The sequence below is a fragment of the Medicago sativa genome, chromosome 7, assembly GCF_051527215.1.
Source record: "Medicago sativa cultivar Bolivia chromosome 7, Bolivia_mono, whole genome shotgun sequence".
In the NCBI taxonomy this organism is placed as follows: domain Eukaryota; kingdom Viridiplantae; phylum Streptophyta; class Magnoliopsida; order Fabales; family Fabaceae; genus Medicago; species Medicago sativa.
In genome coordinates this window covers 32,910,213-32,928,615 of record NC_140755.1, presented here as the reverse complement: position 1 = coordinate 32,928,615, position 18,403 = coordinate 32,910,213, and the positions used below count along the sequence as shown (strand labels likewise).

Genomic DNA, 18,403 nt, shown 5'->3' with positions numbered 1-18,403 from the left:
CTCAGAGTAACTGCCAAGTTAGTGGGACAGGTGTTACTAAAAATTAACTTCCAGCGTTTCCACTAACTCTGCTATTCAGGAGCACAAAACCCAGCTTCTGGACTTCAGATGCTGATGTCATCTTCAGAAGCACATTTTCCTCAGAACCTCAATAAAGAGCTTCTGTTGGACGATAACTTCAGGACAGACTTCAGGACCTAAATTCCTATTCAGGAGCAAGCAAATTCTAATCAGACACAAAGTGCATGTTCAAATTTTTCGTTAAAAAATCAAATCTTTCCAAAGTTAAGGGCTTAGTAAATATATCTGCCCATTGATGCTCAGTATCAATGAATTGTATATCTTAAATTCCTTTTTGAACATAGCCTCTAATAAAGTGGTGTTTAATTTCAATATGCTTGGCTCTTGAATGTAGAATTGGATTCTTTGACAAACAAATAGCAGCAGTATTATCACAATAAATGGGAATACTGTTAGCATTAATCTGATAGTCTTCCAACTGATGTTTCATCCAAAGTAGTTTTGTACAACAACTTGCAGCTGAGATGTATTCTGCTTCTGCTGTAGACATAGCAATAGTTGCTTGTCTTTTGCTTGCCCAGGATATCAGATTATCACCCAGAAACTGGCAGTTGCCACTGGTTGACTTTCTTTCAATCCTATCACCAACATAGTCAGCATCACAAAATTCAACCAATTGATAATCTATGGATTTCCTATAAAGGAGTCCAAGATTAGTTGTTCCTTTCAAATACCTGAAGTTTCTCTTAACAACAGTTAAATGAGATTCTCTAGGATCTGATTGGAATCTTGCACACAAGCATACACTGAATAAAATATCTGGCCTAGATGCAATGAGGTATAACAAATAACCAATCATACCACTATACAACTTCTGGTCTACTTTTGATCCAGTATCTTCTTTGCTTAAACTGCAGGTTGGATGCATTGGAGTGTTCATCACTTTGCAATCTTCCAGCTTGAACTTCTTCAGGAGCTCTTTAATATACTTTGTTTGATGAACATATACTCCATCTTTGCTTTGATTGATTTGAATTCCAAGGAAGAACTTCAATTCTCCCATCATGCTCATTTCATGTTCATCCTGCATTAAGTTCGAAAATTCCTTGCAAAGAGATGCATTAGTAGAACCAAATATTATATCATCAACATATATCTGCACAACAAGAATATCTTTCTCAAGAGTCGTTTTGAAGAGTGTTGTGTCAACCTGACCTCTTTTAAAATCATTTTTTATCAAGAAATTACTTAGTCTATCATACCAAGCTCTGGGAGCTTGTTTCAAGCCATATATTGATTTCTTAAGTTTATAAACATGGTCAGGATGCTTAAGATCCTAAAAACCAGGTGGTTGCTTGACAAACACTTCTTCTTCAATGAATCTATTAAGAAATGCACTCTTGACATCCATTAGATATAATATTATGCCATGATTTACTGCATAGGATAGAAGTAACCTGATTGCTTCCAATCTTGCAACTGGAGAAAATGTTTCAGTATAATCAATTCCCTCTTGTTGACTGTCACCTTGTGCAACAAGTCTTGCTTTGTTTCTGACTACTTCACCTTGTTTATTCAACTTGTTTCTGAATACCCATTTTGTTCCAATAATGTTCTTATGCTGAGGTTTGGGTACCAGATCCCACACATCATTTCTTTGAAACTGATTAAGCTCTTCCTGCATAGCTACTATCCATCCATAATCTGAGAGTGCTTCATCAACTGTAGCAGGTTCAATCACTGATAACAGTTCTATCATAGACTCTTTTTGTCTGAAGTATGATCTTGTTCTTTTAGGACTCTCTTTGTTTCCAATGATTTGATCCTCAGGATGTGAAGACTTGTACTTGAATGTGTTCTTGGATTGAGTAGCTTATTGAGAGCCTTCTTGAGCTTCATCAAAAGCAATTTCATCTTGTGCTTCTGAGTTAGGTTCAGCTATCTGATCAGGTTCTGGAGTATCATCAGAAACCTGTATCTCTGCAAAACTTTCATCTTGCTCTGAAGTTTTACTTCCAGGCTCTTTGTCATCAAATTTAACGTGCATTGATTCTTCAACACATAATGTTCCTGAATTATACACTTTGTATGCCTTTGACCTTTCAGAGTAACCTAGAAAGATTCCTCTTTAGGCCTTGACATCAAATTTCTTTAGGTAGAACTTATTATTTTGAATGTAACCGGTACAACCAAATTGAAGAAAGTAAGAGATATTGGGTCTTCTTCCCTTAAAGAGTTCATATGCTATTTTCTCCAAGATATGTCTGATCTAGATTCTATTTTGGACATAACATGTTGTATTCACTGCTTCTGCCCAGAAATGTTTAGCCAAATTGTTTTCATGAATCATTGTTCTGGCCATTTCTTATAAAGTTCTATTCTTCCTCTCTACAACCCCATTTTGTTGTGGAGTTCTAGGAGAAGAGAATTCATGGACAATTCCAAGTTTTTCACAAAAATTTTCAAATGGCTCATCTTCAAACTCTCCACCATGATCACTTCTTACTTTTAAAATTTTCATTTCTTTTTCAGACTGTATTTGAGTGCAGAAGTTGCTAAATACATCATAAGCATTATCCTTACTTTTCAGGAATTTTACCCAAGTCCATCTGCTGTAATCATCAACAATAACTAATCCATATTTACTTCCATATAAGGATGCATTGCTAACTGGTCCAAATAAATCAATATGAAGTAATTCTAAGGGTCTGGAGGTTGAGACAATGTCTTTTGTTTTAAAAGATAATTTCACAATCTTTCCCTTCTGGCATGCACCACAAAGTGCATCTGAATAATAGTTATTGTCTGGTAGGCCTTTGACAAGTTGTAACTTACTAAGCTTAGAGATTAATCTCCAGTTAGCATGTCCTAACCTTCTATGCCGCATCCATTCCTTATAATTCACTGACAGAAGACAAATTACCTTCTGGTCAACCAGTTTAGAGAAGTTAATTTTATAGACATTCTCCATCCTCTTTCCCTTGAATACTATGGATTTATTTTCTTTGTTGATTACAGTGCAGTTGGTCTTTTCAAACATCACATCATAACCATTGTCACAAAACTGACTGATACTCAAAAGGTTATGTTCAAGACCATCTACCAACCACACATTATTAATTGAGATAGAGGAGTTACCAATAGTTCCTGTACCAATGATCTTGCCAGACTGGTTGCCTCCAAACTTCACATTTCCTCCTTCTTTCATTGTGAGGGTGAGGAACATAGACTTCTCTCCTGTCATATGCCTTGAGCAACCGCTGTATAGGTACCATGATTTTTGCTTTTCCTTTGCTCTTAGACATATTTGCAGTGTTGACAGTTTCAGATTTAGGTACCCATTGTTTTATGGGTCCTTTCAGGTTAGTACTAGAAGTTTTACTCTTCACTTCTTGTACCTTGTGCTGTAAGTTTGGTAGCCTCTGATTAACCATTACCTTAGGTTTAACAACCTTTGGTTTTGGCTCTCCAGGAGCAACAACTGTTTTGTTCTTCTGAAACTTAGACTTCAGAACCTCAGATTCAGGTTTCAACAGACTCTGAGGAACGGGTTCTGATCTCTTCAGAATCTTGATCTTAGAAATCTTAGAATCAGAGTTTATCATTGCCTTTGGCTTAGAGTTCTTTGGCTTTGAAGTAATCTTAGCCTTAAAGCTGGAAGCTTCAGAATCTGATTGAGTCACAGTTTCAAACTTAGCACCTTCAGGTACAAAGAAGGTTTTCAATCCTTCCTTGATGCATTCACAACATGCTTTGAGACTGATTTCATTATGTTTCCCTCCTGAAAATCCAATTCATTTACCATTGTTTCTATAAATGTTGTAAATCATTGAAGTAACTTTGCTTCTGTCAATACCAGATATAATGAAATCTTCAAGAGCAATTTCATGTTTGCTTAAAGACTTTCCATTACACTTTTCTTGTAGCTTTTGACACAGGAACTTAAGCTTCTCTTCATAAGTTTTACAAATGAAGTCAAAGCCTCTAAGTCCTTCTTCACAAGCTTTTAGATCCAATAGAGTTGCTTGTTGTTTCATTAAATCAACATATTTTTCTTTTAAATCTTTCAACTCATTGGTTCTAAGTTCAAAGTGTGTAAGGAGTTCTTTAAGAGACTCAACAAGTTCTTCTTTGGGAATTTTAGAATATATCTCATTTTCATCTTCAGAGTCTGAATCAGGTTCTGCTTTTGAAGTCACAGTAGCCACTAACCCCATAGCTACATTTGTTTCATCTACAACTTCTTCCTTTTCAGACCCAGATTCACACTATCCAAATCTTCCCATGTTGTCATTAAACTCTTCTTAATCTGCTTTCTGAATTTCCTTGTGTTGAAACTTCATTTCTTTGACTTCTCCTTTGATTTCTCCTTCTGAAGATCAGGGCAATCAGCAATGGAATGTCCAGGCTTCTTACAGTCGAAGCATCCATTCTGATATTCTTTCTTGGAGCTCTTGTAGCCACATCTCTTACTCAGAAACTTCCTGTTCTTCCTTGCCAGATACTCAAGCTTGTTGGAAAGCATAGCCATCTTCTCAGTAGGATCTTCATCAGAGTCTCCATCAGGTGACTCTTCTTCAGATTCAATAACTTTAAGAGCTTTTGATGACTTCCCTTTAGATGGTAGAGCAATAGATTTACTCTTCTTAGCAGGCTCATGTTCATTTAGACTTATCTCATGAACCTTGAGAGAGCTGACAAGATCTTTAACACTTAAAGTGTTTAAATCTTTAACTTCCTCAATAGCAGTAACCTTAGGTCTCCATCTAGCAGGCAAGCTTCTTAGTATCTTGCTAACATGATCAGAAGCAACATAAGTCTTTTTCAGTATTTGTAGTCCAAATACTAGGGTTTGAAACCTTGAGTACATCTCCTCAATATTTTCATCATCCTTCATCTTGCATAAGAGCTTTTGCTTCTCTGGCCTTCTTACTGCCTTCATAGTTTGCACAAAGAGAAGCAAATATTGCCTTAGCAGTGGATTTGTCACTCATCTTCATATTCTCTGCTTTAGGTATAGCAGTGCAAGTGCTCCTCTGATAATATGATGGTTCTTGTAAATTTTCTTCTGAGTAGGAGTATGTTTCTTTCTATCAATAGCAGCTCCTTCTTCATCAAGGACCAAGTCACCAACACCATCTTCAAGTATGTCCCATAGTTCTTCATCTAAACCCATGACATAGCTGTAGAAGTTTGTTTTCCACCAAGAAAATTCTTCAGGATCTCCATTGAACTTAGGAACATTTCCAGAGTTAGATTTCTTGTTGTCACCGTAATCAAATGGAACAACATTATTGTTCGAACTAGAGGAATCACCAGACATGTTTTTCTCAGATCTTTTTCTGTTACACTGTTAAGTGTTAAGACAATAGACCAAGACTCTAGATACCAATTAAAGGTGAGAAAAACACAAGAAGGGGGGTTGAATTGTGTTAGCTTTTTCTTCGTTTTCTCCTAAGCTGAAAACACTGATCAGGAGCAAACAGAGTTCTGCTTCTGAGGTGATGTTCAGGACTAACTTGCAGAGGATAAAAATAGAGAGAGAGAGAGAGAGAGAGAGAGAGAGAGAGAAGAAAGACACAAAGCAATTATACAGGTTCCTTCCACAAACCGGAAGTAGTCCTGTCTCCCTTGCACTTCCAAGGAGAGTTCACTATAATGTAATATCTGATTACAACTGCTCACTGTTAAACCTAGCAAGAGACTTCAAACTGCTCAAGCACAACTGCAAGAGACTTCCTATGCTCCTAAACACAATCAAGAGTGAAATTCTAGCGCACTTGTTTTAATATGTTCTGTCAGAAGTTTTAATGTTTGCAATGTTCCGTTTAATGTTCCAACATCACGTGATAAACTGAAGTAAAAAACAGGAAAATAAATGACAGGAAGGTAAAGAACACAATGAGTTTGTTCACCCAGTTCGGCACAACACACCTACATCTCAGGGCTACCAAGCCAGGAAGGAAATCCACTAGTGTAGTCCTTATTCAATAGCTCTCAGCAAACTCCTCGTTTACACTATATGACCTATGACCTACCCGTATAGACTTCAACCTAGGAACTCCTAGATCTGAGATCTCATCTCACTATCGTAATGGTCAGTCACTGCTAGTACCTTGTTTCACAACTTTGGTCTAGTGCACAAGAGTATCAAACTCATACACTCAGTCCTAAACAAGTATCACAAGGGATACAGGAAAGAACACACAGTAGATTCTAAACTTGCATCAACATGATACAAGAGCAGAATACATGAAGACTCAAACCCTAAAAATCTAACTTTTAGAATGACGGCTTGAATAAGCAATTAGGTCTTGAAGTCTTCATTTTATACTGAAGTATCTTGGGTTAAATGAATCATTGGGCTTCAGCACTTTGCAGATTGGTTCAGCTAATCTGCAAAACAAGAATCAGAAACAATTCTAGAAAGTCCTAAAATGTCGGAACATTTATAGGAGCGTTCCAAATAGTAACAAGTATTTCCTAAAATAAAATATCTACTTTAGAAATATTCCACAGCTGATTCTTAGATGATATGCGCGTTGCTTGGTCAATAAGTACAACAACAACAACAACGCCTTATCCCACTAAGTGGGGTCGGCTACATGGATCAAATGCCGCCATAATGTTCTATCAAAGACCATATTTGGATCCAACTCATTGACCTCTAAATCTTTTCTAATGGTTTCTCTAATAGTTTTCTTAGGTCTTCCTCTACCTCTTTTAACCTGACTCTCCTCCATTTGATCTACTCTTCTTACCACGGCGTCTACGGGTCTTCTCTCTACATGTCCAAACCATCTAAGCCTATTTTCTACCAACTTTTCTACTATAGGTGCTACCCCCACTCTCTCTCTAATGATGTCATTCCTAATCCTATCATGTCTAGTCTTACCACTCATCCAACGCAACATCCTCATCTCCGCTACGCTTACTTTACTCTCGTGTTGGCTCTTAACCGCCCAACACTCCGTACCATACAACATTGCCGGTCTGACTGCTGTCCGATAGAACTTTCCTTTCAGCTTAAGTGGTACTTTCTTATCGCACAAAACACTTGAGGCTCTTCTCCATTTCAACCACCCAGCTTGAATACGATGATGTACATCAGCTTCTATTTCTCCGTCATTTTGTACTATAAGTAAAGGAAATATTGTTTCCTTAAACAATAAAGGGCGCGCATACATTTAGGCATGAACCCAAGCACACTGAACCGTGCCAGGATGTTGGAACATTGTATCCAACATCTTACAGGTGATAGAGCCAAACCGCAAGTGCACGGTCTATCGAAGTAATGGTAGTAAAAGAGAGTGTCGTTCCGCTAGGGAGTTGTTCAATTTAACTAACCTTTAAAGAATGATTAGAGGAGAAGAAAAGAGATTATAAAGTTGGAGGTTCAGCTGGTTGAAAGTAAATAATAATAATAATAATAAAAAGAGCCTTGGGATCATTGGTTCGTCATAATAACAAGTCCTTCACTAGCCAAGACTTTAACTTCTAATTTCATGTTTTACACCTAATTTCTAAAGACCGGTTTCCCTTTAGCCCCTCACCTTTCCGATCAAGTCCGATGAGAGTTTGCCCCTAGCAACCACGCCTATTTCGCTGACTTGATTACTAGAAGAAGCTTATAAGGATTGAAACTACACATGTCTCAAGAATTGCAAAGACTATTTCACTTCCTTTGCAATTCTTGTCTAAATTCACTTGTTCCAATATCAAAGCTCCGCTTTCGCATTATGAATTGATATTTGAGATGATGGATTAACAATTACCAAACCCTCCACTTTCGTTTCCACAGTTTGATAATGGTTAATTCATGTTAAAACGGTGAATTAAGATTAGAAATTAGAGTCACATGAAATTAGGGTTAAAGCTTGGTTCGATTAGGATTATGTCATTAGACTTATCCAACAATCCCAAGACAACAGAAATCTACTCACTCATATTCATCGTAGACATGGGGGAGAAGAGAGAAAGCATAAAATAAATTGCAAGAAAGTAAAGAAATAAAAAGATGAACTTTATTAAGAAAACAATTGTCACTATTGAATTCCAAGAAATAAAGATGAATATTTGTGATGGAGAGCTACTCTATTTATAACTTACATTCGACTTAAAATCTAAGCAATTACAAGGGCTTTTCGGTAAAACTAAAACAGAGTAACTTGGGGCCAAAGCAAAAGCAGCAAAAGGCACTCCTGAGGGTGGCACAACCGTGCCACATGTTGGCACGGGCCGTGCCAAGCTTCTGACTTGGGGGAATGTATTTTTGTTCCCGAATCTTTCGTATTCTTGCTCCAAATCGGCTCCAGACTCATTTCTTTTGCTCCAAGACTCCTTCCATCCAATATTCATTCCTGAAATATAAAATATGCAATTGAAGTAAAAAGATTCAAAAAGGAAATAATATTTAAATAAAATAAAATCAAATCTAAATAAAACTAAACTAAATAATACATAAAAATAGACGAAATATTGACTCATCAAACTCCCCCACACTTGAATCTTTGCTTGTCCTCAAGCAAAAGGCAATAGAAATAGTAGCAACAAAAAGATTTAACATGGCAACACAATTGAAAACTCATGTCTCTCCTAAGGTTTTGTTTCAAGTACACTAATCACGACTTCAAGTATTCCTTGTGAACCTATTCAACCCAACAACAAGTCTTAAGAGTGTTTGTGTGCAGTCCAACCTTTTTCTTGCTCCTGTATAAGACAGATATTATGAGGAACAGGTTCTATCCCTAATACTAAAGTAACCGAGAAAAGTCCTTTCTTCATTTCATATAATAGAGATGGGAATTCAGTTAAAATTAAATTAGATTAACAATTCAAGCACAAGGGGCTGCAGATTGCTTAGGGGCTATCTATCCTCATAGGAAGTCTTTATGGAGAGGGTGTACTTTCCCCCTAGACTCAAAATCACCTTAAGTAGTGCTGCAAAATTTTTATTCATCTCCGCGTAGGAAGTCTTTTTGGAGAGGGTGTCCTTTCCCCCTAGCTTTGATGAATTTATTTCCTCATTTGAGGGATTTGGAATTTAAGTTAAATTAGGGAGTCACCACCACATTTAGGAAGTCAGAGAGGGAGTGTCCTTTCCTCCACATGTTGGTGCCATTCTCCCGCCCCATTTTAATTCAACAATTTATAAATATAACAATAAAGCACAATATTTCCCACACAAACTTATACTACTTTTACTCTAAAGACTTTTAAGGGTCTAAGTTAACATTAAAGCTAGAACGTGTTCCTTAAAATACCTTCTCATACATTTACTCAAAGATTGCAACTGAGTGATTTTCTCATTGGAGAATTTTTCACAATAAAACAAGATATGGGTATAGCAAGAACACTAAAAACACAAGAAATCACTTTCATGTACAAGAAACAACCTTTTAAGAAGAGACAAACAAAAAAATTTATGCCATAATTTCCATTAAAAACAAGCTACTTAATCATGCCTTTCGCTATAAAAACAAAACGAAAGAATAAAGTTCAAGGGAGTTTGGAAACACTACGACTCTAGACACTTTATTTGGCTCCTCCCACACTTTGAAGAAGCATTGTCCTTAATGATTCAAAGAAAAGAATGAATGAAAAGAGAAGGGGAAGAAGAAGTAGAAGAAGAAGTAGGGAGAAGAAGGAGTAGTTGATGGGATGCGGAAAGCTCACAATTTGCCTAAGCATGCAGAAAAACTGATTTTTTTTGAGACTGCAAGCTGGCATGGCCGTGCCACCCTTAGCACGGGCCATGCCATCATTCTGCCAAATGGTGGAAATTTTGAGGTTTCTGACTGGCACGGTTGTGCCAGCCTTGGCACGGGCCGTGCCAACCTTCTGGATGTCGATCTTCAATTCTGCTTCTTTTCTCCGAATCATAGTTGGACAATTACCTACAAAACAAAGGGAAATAACAGGAAAAGCAATTAAATGCGTGGGTTGCCTCCCACGAAGCGCTCTTTTACCGTCACTAGCTTGACAAAAGATGAAAGTGTAGTTCCTCAAGGAGGGTCAATAAGATTCCAAATAGCCACTACTTCATTTCCTTCTCCTACATTATAAACTTTTAGCCTTTGTCCGTTAACCTTAAATGGTCCGGATTTTTCAGAAAAGATTTCAATAGCCCCATAGGGATAGACTTTGCGGACTTGAAACGGACCGGACCACCTAGACGTTAGTTTTCCTGGAAAAAGCCTCATCCTAGAGTTAAAGAGCAGCACAAGGTCACCGCTTTTGAAGTCCTTTTTAAGGATATGCTTATCATGCCATTTTTTAGTTCTTTCTTTGTAAATTCGAGCATTCTCATAGGCATCTATCCTAAGTTCTTCTAACTCACTTAATTGAAGCTTCCTTTTTTTGCCGGCTAAATTTGGGTCCAAGTTAAGGTTCCTTATTGCCCAATAAGTCTTGTGCTCAAGCTCAACCGGAAGGTGACAAGATTTCCCATAAATTAGTTTAAAAGGAGTCATTCCAATGGGAGTCTTGTAGGTCGTCCGATAAGCCCAAAGAGCATCATCAAGCTTACTTGACCAATGTTTCCTAGAGTTCGAAACTGTTTTTTCAAGGATGGCTTTTATTTGTCTATTTGAGACCTCAACTTGTCCACTAGTTTGTGGGTGATAGGGCTTTGCGATTTTGTGTCTCACTCCATACTTTTGTAAAAGTTTTTCAAAATGTTTAGAAATGAAGTGAGACCCTCCATCGCTTACTACAACCCTTGGCACTCCAAACCTTGGAAAGATAATTTTTTTGAACAATTTCATGACCACATGTGCATCATTAGTGGGGGAGGCAATGGCCTCAACTGTAACGCCCTATTTTTAATATTTATTATTTAATTGATTTATTGCATGTTAGTATAATATTGTGTGATTTATATATTTTGGTGGAATATATGTATTAATGGTTGTAATTATAAGTATTAATATCATTATTATGTGGGAGAGAATTATAATTATTAGAAATAAATAGGTAATTAGGGAAGAGAGTAGTTTTTAGGGAGAAGAGCAATTAGAGAAAGGGTTAAGAGTCAGTTTAGAGAACAAGAAAAATCAGAACACGTACGTTTTGGAGAAATGAGGAGAACTCAGAGAGAGAACCCTAAGAACGAAGAATGCAGCAGTTGGAATTCAGAAAAATAATCTAAGGTAAGGGTGGGATTCATATTCTCTAAACTTAAGTACGTTCTTCTGAAAATTGGGTTTGACAGAAGTTGTAGGTTGTGAGTTTGGGGATTAGGGTTAATCTTATGTTGTTGTTCATAGCTTTGTTTTTATTGAGAAATTAAGTCTTTGAATTATGAATTTAATTGTTGAAAAGTGCATGAATTTTCCCATGAATTACTATGTTGAATTGATGTTCAGGTCTTAGAATGATCATAGGCAAAGTTCCTTATCAAATTTGGGGTTTGGGTTGATGAAAATTGAGATTTTGAGAAAAAGTGATTTTGAGTGTTTTTGAGAAATAAGTGATTCTGTGATAAGCTGTTTTGGAGATTCAAAAATGTGATTTTTTTTTCATTAAAATATGATAGGATTTGTCGAATAGAACGCGTAGGCGAAAACAGAATTGGAATCGGAGTAACGGTTAGGTTTTTACGGACGAAACGGTAAAGCCGGGGAAAACCAGGACTACACAGAGCTGCAGCGCAGGTCACTGGCTACTGCCTGCCCACACCTTGGCGCAGCTTGCCAGCGCCTGAGTGCAGCAAGGCAGCCCCTCATGGGTGACTGTTTTGTTGTGCCTTCGCTGCGTGCTGTCAGGACTTCAATTTTTGCGTTCTTGTGTTTTTTTCACACATTTTTGTTTTGAATTGGTCTTAGGTGTAAACATAAAAGTTTTAGATAATTGTGTTACCTTTCTAATGGTCTTGGTTTGACTCAAAAATGATTCTTAGATTTTGAGTTATCATGAAAATAGTCCAAGTGGGTCCTTAGAAAACTTTAAGAAAACTTAGCATAACTAATCCCAAGTTAGTTCAAAAACTTATGGTTGGTTTCCCAACTCCAACTTAAGTATTAGGGATTTAGTTGAGGTGTTTTATGAGTATTTGGCTTATGTCTTATTGATCAAACTTGATTTGATTTTGGAGAATGTTTTGGACTTTGATATGAATGTAATTGATTAATGTATATGTTGTTATTGTTGTTGATATGTTGGAATATATTATGTGAGTATTGTATGATGCATAATATTATGATGTTATGCCATTCAAGTTGTGGTACGAAAGTTATGTTGTTGCATTAGAGTTGTGTCGTTGCATAGTCAGAGATGGGGGCTTAACGCCGGACAGATCCTTTATGACCTTAGAGATGGGGGCTTAATGCCCGACAGGTCCATTTATGACCTTAAAGATGTGGGCTTAATGCCCTGGTGGTACCACATGCATATTGAAGTTGTCTAAGATGTTGTTGTTTAAGATGAGGAGTTGTTGTTGCATTGTAGAGTCGTCATAACATGAAATAAATGATGATTGCTTAAGATGTTGTTGTCGTTCTTGATGATGTTGTTGCTGTTCTGACATTAATGGATGCTATTAATTGATGTTATATAATGACAAATATATATGTTGTTGATTATTCTTTATGAATTGTTACTTGCTATTAATGAATGTGAAATCTAACCCCTTCTGTTTGAAAATGTTGCTCTTCATATGAGTAACTTGCAGGTAGCGAAGAATAGTGCAGTTGCGAGTGGTCTCCGTCGTGTCGTTTAGGAAGCTCTGATATGTAACGGGATGGGGATTGTTTGATGCATTGTTTTCCTTGTTACGTATTTCTTTTATTATTGTTGGACAAATTTCATGAAGACTATTTTAAAATGTTAAGTTGTGGCCTTTAGTGCCAAGGATTTTATAAGATGATGTAAAACTTTTCCGCTGCATATGATTATTGGATTTTTATAAATGCTGGTTATTTTAATAAATAGTACTTTCTATTATTATAATTGTGGATAATGTTGTAAGATGAATGTGATGCTCCGTTTCTGATGAGAAACTCTGATATTCTTTACATTTATTTATATTGGGAAAACGGGGTGTTACATCAACCCATTTGGACACATAGTCGACAGCCACCAATATGTATTGATTTCCAAAAGAAGAGGGGAATGGTCCCATGAAGTCAACACCTCAAACATCGAAAATTTCAACTTCAAGAATGTTGTTTAAAGGCATTTCATTTCTTTTAGTAATGTTACCGGTGCGTTGACATTTGTCACATTTAGAAACGAAGCTATGCACATCTTTGAAAAGTGATGGCCAGCAGAAACCAGATTGAAGAATTTTGAAAGAAGTCTTTTGAGTACTGGCGTGACCACCATAAGAAGAGGAGTGGCAATGGTTTAGAATACTACTTACCTCGTTTTCAGGAATGCATCTTCTGAAGATTCCATCCGAGCCTCTTTTGAAGAGGTAAGGTTTGTCCCAATAGTAGTGTTTGAGATCATGGAAAAACTTCTTCTTTTGTTGGTAACTCAACCCAGGTGGTAGTACTCCTGCTGCAAGAAAATTAACAAAATGTACATACCAAGGTGCGTTAGTTTGTGCCAATAAGAAGAGTTGGTCATCCGGGAAGGAATCATCCAAAGGTAACTCATCGTCATTGGTTTCCCTAAGGCGGGACAAGTGATCAGCTACAACATTTTAAGTACCCTTTTTTTTTTTCAAGGTCAAATTCTTGGAGGAGCAAAATCCATCGGATCAACCTCGGCTTGGCATCTTTCTTGTTTAACAAATATTTTATTGCCGAGTGATCTGTGTAAATAATGATTTTTTATCCTACCAAGTATGGCCGAAATTTGTCAATGGCATAGACTACTGCTAACAGTTCTTTTTCTGCTGTAGCATAATTTACCTGTGCCCCATCAAGGGTCTTACTTGCATAGTATATATCATGCATCTTATCTTTTCTTTGACCCAACACTGCCCCAAATGCATAGTCACTTGCATCACACATTATCTCAAAAGGTAAGTTCCAATCTGGTGATTGTATGATTGGGCCAGTGATTAAAGCTTATTTCAACCTGCAAAACGCTTTTAGGCCTGCATCGTCAAACACAAAATTTGCATCTTTAAGGAGCAAGCTTGTTAGTGGCTTAGTAATTGAAGAAAAATCTTTAATGAAACGGCGGCAAAACCCCGCATGTCCTAGGAAGCTTCTTACTTCTTCGACCGAGGTAGGAGGTAACATTTTTGCAATAATTTCAATTTTTGCCTTATATACCTCTATACTCTGTTCATAAACTAAGTGTCCTAGGAAAATTCCTTCTCTTACCATGAAGTGACATTTTTCCCAATTCAACACTAAGTTCACCTGTTCACATCTTTCCAAAACTTTTTCCAGGTTAGTCAAACAATTATCAAAACTAGATCAATGCACAGAAAAATCATCCATAAAGACTTCCATTATATTTTCAACAAAATCAGAAATAATAGACATCATGCATCTTTGAAAAGTAGCGGGAGTGTTGCAAAGACCAAAAGGCATTCTCCTATAGGCAAAAGTGCCAAAGGGGCATGTGAAAGTAGTTTTCTCTTGGTCATTAGGGCGAATAGGTATTTGGAAGAATCCAGAATAACCATCTAAGTAACAAAAGTGGGAATGCTTAGCTAACCTTTCTAACATTTGGTCTATAAAAGGGAGTGGAAAGTGATCCTTACGGGTTGCTTTGTTAAGCTTCCTATAGTCAATACACATCCTCCAACCGGTGACAGTTCTAGTTGCAATGGATTCATTTTTATCATTTTTAATAACTGTGAGACCACCCTTTTTAGGCACTACTTGAACATGGCTAACCCATTTAGAGTTAGAAATTGGATAAATAACACCTGCATCCAGGAGTTTTAGGACTTCTTTTTTCATGACTTCTTTCATGTTAGAATTTAACCTTCTTTGGTGTTCAACGGAGGGCTTATAGTCCTCCTCAAGCAGTATCCTATGTGTACACATAGAGGGGTTTATTCCTTTAATGTCATCAATGGTATAACCTATAGCCTTATGGTATTTCTTGAGGACATAAAGCAATTTTTCAGTTTTTACCTCATTTAAGATTGCATTCACAATAACAGGGTAAGTTGAGTTAGGGCCCAAGAATTTATACCTCAAGTTTGGTGGGAGCGGTTTGAGCTCCACCTTTGGTGCCTCTTTCGGTAGAGGGGCTGGCTCTTCTTTCATTAGTTCTTCCATACCCAAACCTTCCATAGGAGGATTTTCATTCAATAACTCCTCATAAGCTTTCGCTTCTCCTTCTAGCTTTGTACCTGCATCATTAACCAAGCATACCTCCAAACCATCATGTGTAGTTGATGCTAAGGAGCATTCTTTCACACAACATTCGATTATATCCAACATGCAACAAGAGTCTTTAATGGAAGGATTTTTCATCAGTTTAGCAAATTCAAATTCAACAGTTTCCTTACCAACATTAAATGCCAACTTACTATGCTTAACATCAATTATGGCCCCTACGGTAGCAAGGAAGGGTCTTCCCAAAAGAATTGGTACTTGGTTGTCTTCCTCCATCTCCATCACAACAAAATCGGCGGAGACATATATCTCTCCTACTTTGACCGGGACATCCTCTATGATCCCAAATGGGTACTTAACGGAACGGTCTGCTAATTGTAGGGTCATCCTAGTTGACTTAAGTTCCCCTAGTCCCAACCTTTCATAAAGAGATAGCGGCATCAAACTAACACTAGCCCCTAAATCGCACATTGCCTTTTTCACTATTTCGGACCCTATTACACAAGGTATGGAAAAACTTCCTAGATCTTTAAGCTTAGGTGGCAATTTATTTTGGATGGTGGCACTACACTCTTCGGTAAGGTTCATTGTCTCACCCTTCTAAATTTTCCTTTTTTTTGAAAGAATTTCTTTTAAAAATTTGGCATAGGTAGGCATTTGGGTGAGAACCTCAGTGAAGGGCACGTCGACGTAGATCTTATTCATCATTTGATGAACTTCTTAAATTGCTCATCTAGCTTAGACTTAGCAAACCTTTGTGGGAAAGGAATTTTTGGTTTGAAAGGGGGTAGTGTGGTTTCCACGACTTGTGGTTCCTCGCTCTCTACCCTAGTTTCCTCTCTTTGGGGTTCGCTAATCTCTCTCTCAACTTCACTAGGCTTGGCCTTTCTTATGTTGTCCTCTAGTTGCCTACCACTCCTAAGCGTAACAGCATTCATTTTGTCAGTTTTAGGATGGCTAACTTTTTGGATAACTTGGGAGAGTTGAGTTTCTAAGATTTTGTTGTGAGAGGAGATGGAATCTACTTTTGATGTAAGCGTAGCAAGAGAGTCGGTCAAAAGTCTAGTTTGATCCTCAAGCTCTCGGAGCTGTTCGGATTGATTAAAAAGATAATTTTTCATTAAAAGTTCAAGATTAGACTTCTGAATGACTCTTTGAACATTTGCATAACTAGGTGGTGTTGTTCCTTTGTTATTTTGAATAAAATTTATTTGTTTAACACTACCTAGTTTGCGTTCACCACATGTTTCACAAGAAGGAGGTGTAGAAGTAGAAGTGATAGGACTAACATTCAGTTTTTCAAAGTTGTGGGTTAGTGCATCAATCTTAGCGGCAAGGTGATCATAGTTAGAGACTTCGTACATACCTGCCCTCCTTTTGGAGGGTGAAGACTTTGTAACGACTTCCTCATCGGTCCATTGAAAGAGATTCAGAGCCATGTCTCCAAGCAAAGCATACGCTGCTTTGAAGTCTTTGTTCATTAAAGCACCACCTGCAGCTGCATCAACAGCGATTTTAGTAGCATATGACAAACCATTGTAAAAGTTATGGATAATTAACCACTTCTCTAATCCATGGTGGGGACAAAGTCTAAGCATTTCCTTGAAACGCTCCCATGAATCATAAAGAGATTCCCCTTCTTTTTGAGTAAATTGGTAAAGCTTTGCCCTTAGTCGGGCGATTTTAGATGGGGGAAAGAAGCAGGCGAGGAATTCTCGCCTCATTTGATCCCATGAGGTGATGGAACCAACTCTTAGGGAATGGAACCAAGTGAGAGCTCTATCTTTTAGAGAGAAAGGGAAAAGATGCAGTCTTATGGCTTCTTGGTTTGCTTTATATGTTACGGTGAGTCGCCAGAAAGTTGAGATATGAAGATTGGGATCCTCGTCGAGGGATCCCGAGAAATAATTTTGCTGCACCAACTTAAGTTGGGAAGGCTTGATTTCAAAGTTTTCACCCTCAACTGTTGGATACACAATAATAGCACATGGCTCTTCCGTTGAAGGAATCGCATACTCTTTAAGAGCACGTTCTTCAGCCATGTCGATATTATTTTTGTGCTTCCCAAGAAGTTAATGGTGAAGAAAGAAAAGAAAAGAGTAAAAGAAGAAAAAGAAGAGAATTCTAATCACTAAGAAAAAGTTAATTAAATTAGTTAACTCCCCGGCAACGGCGCCAAAAACTTGATAGAGCCAAACCGCAAGTGCACGGTCTATCGAAGCAATAGTAGTAAAAGAGAGTATCGTTCCGCTAGGGAGTTGTTCAATTTAACTAACCTTTAAAGAATGATTAGAGGAGAAGAAAAGAGATTATAAAGTTGGAGGTTCAGCTGGTTGAAAGTAAATAATAATAATAATAAAAAGAGCCTTGGGATCATTGGTTCGTCATAATAACAAGTCCTTCACTAGCCAAGACTTTAACTTCTAATTTCATGTTTTACACCTAATTTCTAAAGACCGGTTTCCCTTTAGCCCCTCACCTTTCTGATCAAGTCCGGTGAGAGTTTACCCCTAGCAACCACGCCTATTTCGCTGACTTAATTACTAGAAGAAGCTTATAAGGATTGAAACTACACATGTCTCAAGAATTGCAAAGACTATTTCACTGCCTTTGCAATTCTTGTCTAAATTCACTTGTTCCAATATCAAAGCTCCACTTTCGCATTATGAATTGATATTTGAGATGATGGATTAACAATTATCAAACCCTCCACTTTCGTTTCCACAGTTTGATAATGGTTAATTCATTTTAAAACGGTGAATTTAGATTAGAAATTAGGGTCACATGAAATTAGGGTTAAAGCTTGGTTCGATTAAGTTATGTCATTAGACTTATCCAACAATCCCAAGACAACAGAAGTCTACTCACTCATGTTCATCGTAGACATGGGGGAGAAGAGAGAAAGCATAAAATAAATTGCAAGAAAGTAAAGAAATAAAAAGATGAACTTTATTAAGAAAACAATTGTCACTATTGAATTCCAAGAAATAAAGATGAATATTTGTGATGGAAAGCTAATCTATTTATAGCTTACATTCGACTTAAAATCTAAGCAATTACAAGGGCTTTTCGGTAATACTAAAACAGAGTAACTTGGGGCCAAAGCAAAAGCAGCAAAAGACACTCCTGGAGGG

At 37.3% G+C, this 18,403-nt stretch overlaps 1 protein-coding gene, 1 non-coding gene and 3 pseudogenes across 2 annotated transcripts; 1 reads left to right on the top strand and 4 right to left on the bottom strand.

Moving 5' to 3' along the window:
- Positions 1 to 226: 226 nt before the first annotated feature.
- On the bottom strand, positions 227 to 949 carry LOC146905741 (secreted RxLR effector protein 161-like; annotated as a pseudogene).
- A 761-nt stretch (positions 950 to 1,710) lies between these two features.
- On the bottom strand, positions 1,711 to 3,851 carry LOC146905740 (uncharacterized; annotated as a pseudogene).
- Positions 3,852 to 10,025: 6,174 nt separating this feature from the next.
- On the bottom strand, positions 10,026 to 10,787 carry LOC146905739 (uncharacterized). Its single transcript, XM_085728626.1, has one exon. The coding sequence runs from the start codon at positions 10,785 to 10,787 to the stop codon at positions 10,026 to 10,028; it is 762 nt and encodes a 253-aa protein (XP_085584752.1).
- A 2,366-nt stretch (positions 10,788 to 13,153) lies between these two features.
- Positions 13,154 to 15,926, bottom strand: LOC146905738 (uncharacterized; annotated as a pseudogene).
- A 912-nt stretch (positions 15,927 to 16,838) lies between these two features.
- Positions 16,839 to 16,945, top strand: LOC146905737 (small nucleolar RNA R71). The gene has a single exon (XR_015020896.1). It is a non-coding gene; the product is annotated as a small nucleolar RNA R71 (small nucleolar RNA).
- Positions 16,946 to 18,403: the final 1,458 nt, after the last annotated feature.

Excerpts from the sequence above, each read along its gene's own strand:
- LOC146905739 (XM_085728626.1), bottom strand. The coding sequence starts at position 10,787 with ATGAAATTGTTCAAAAAAATTATCTTTCCAAGGTTTGGAGTGCCAAGG.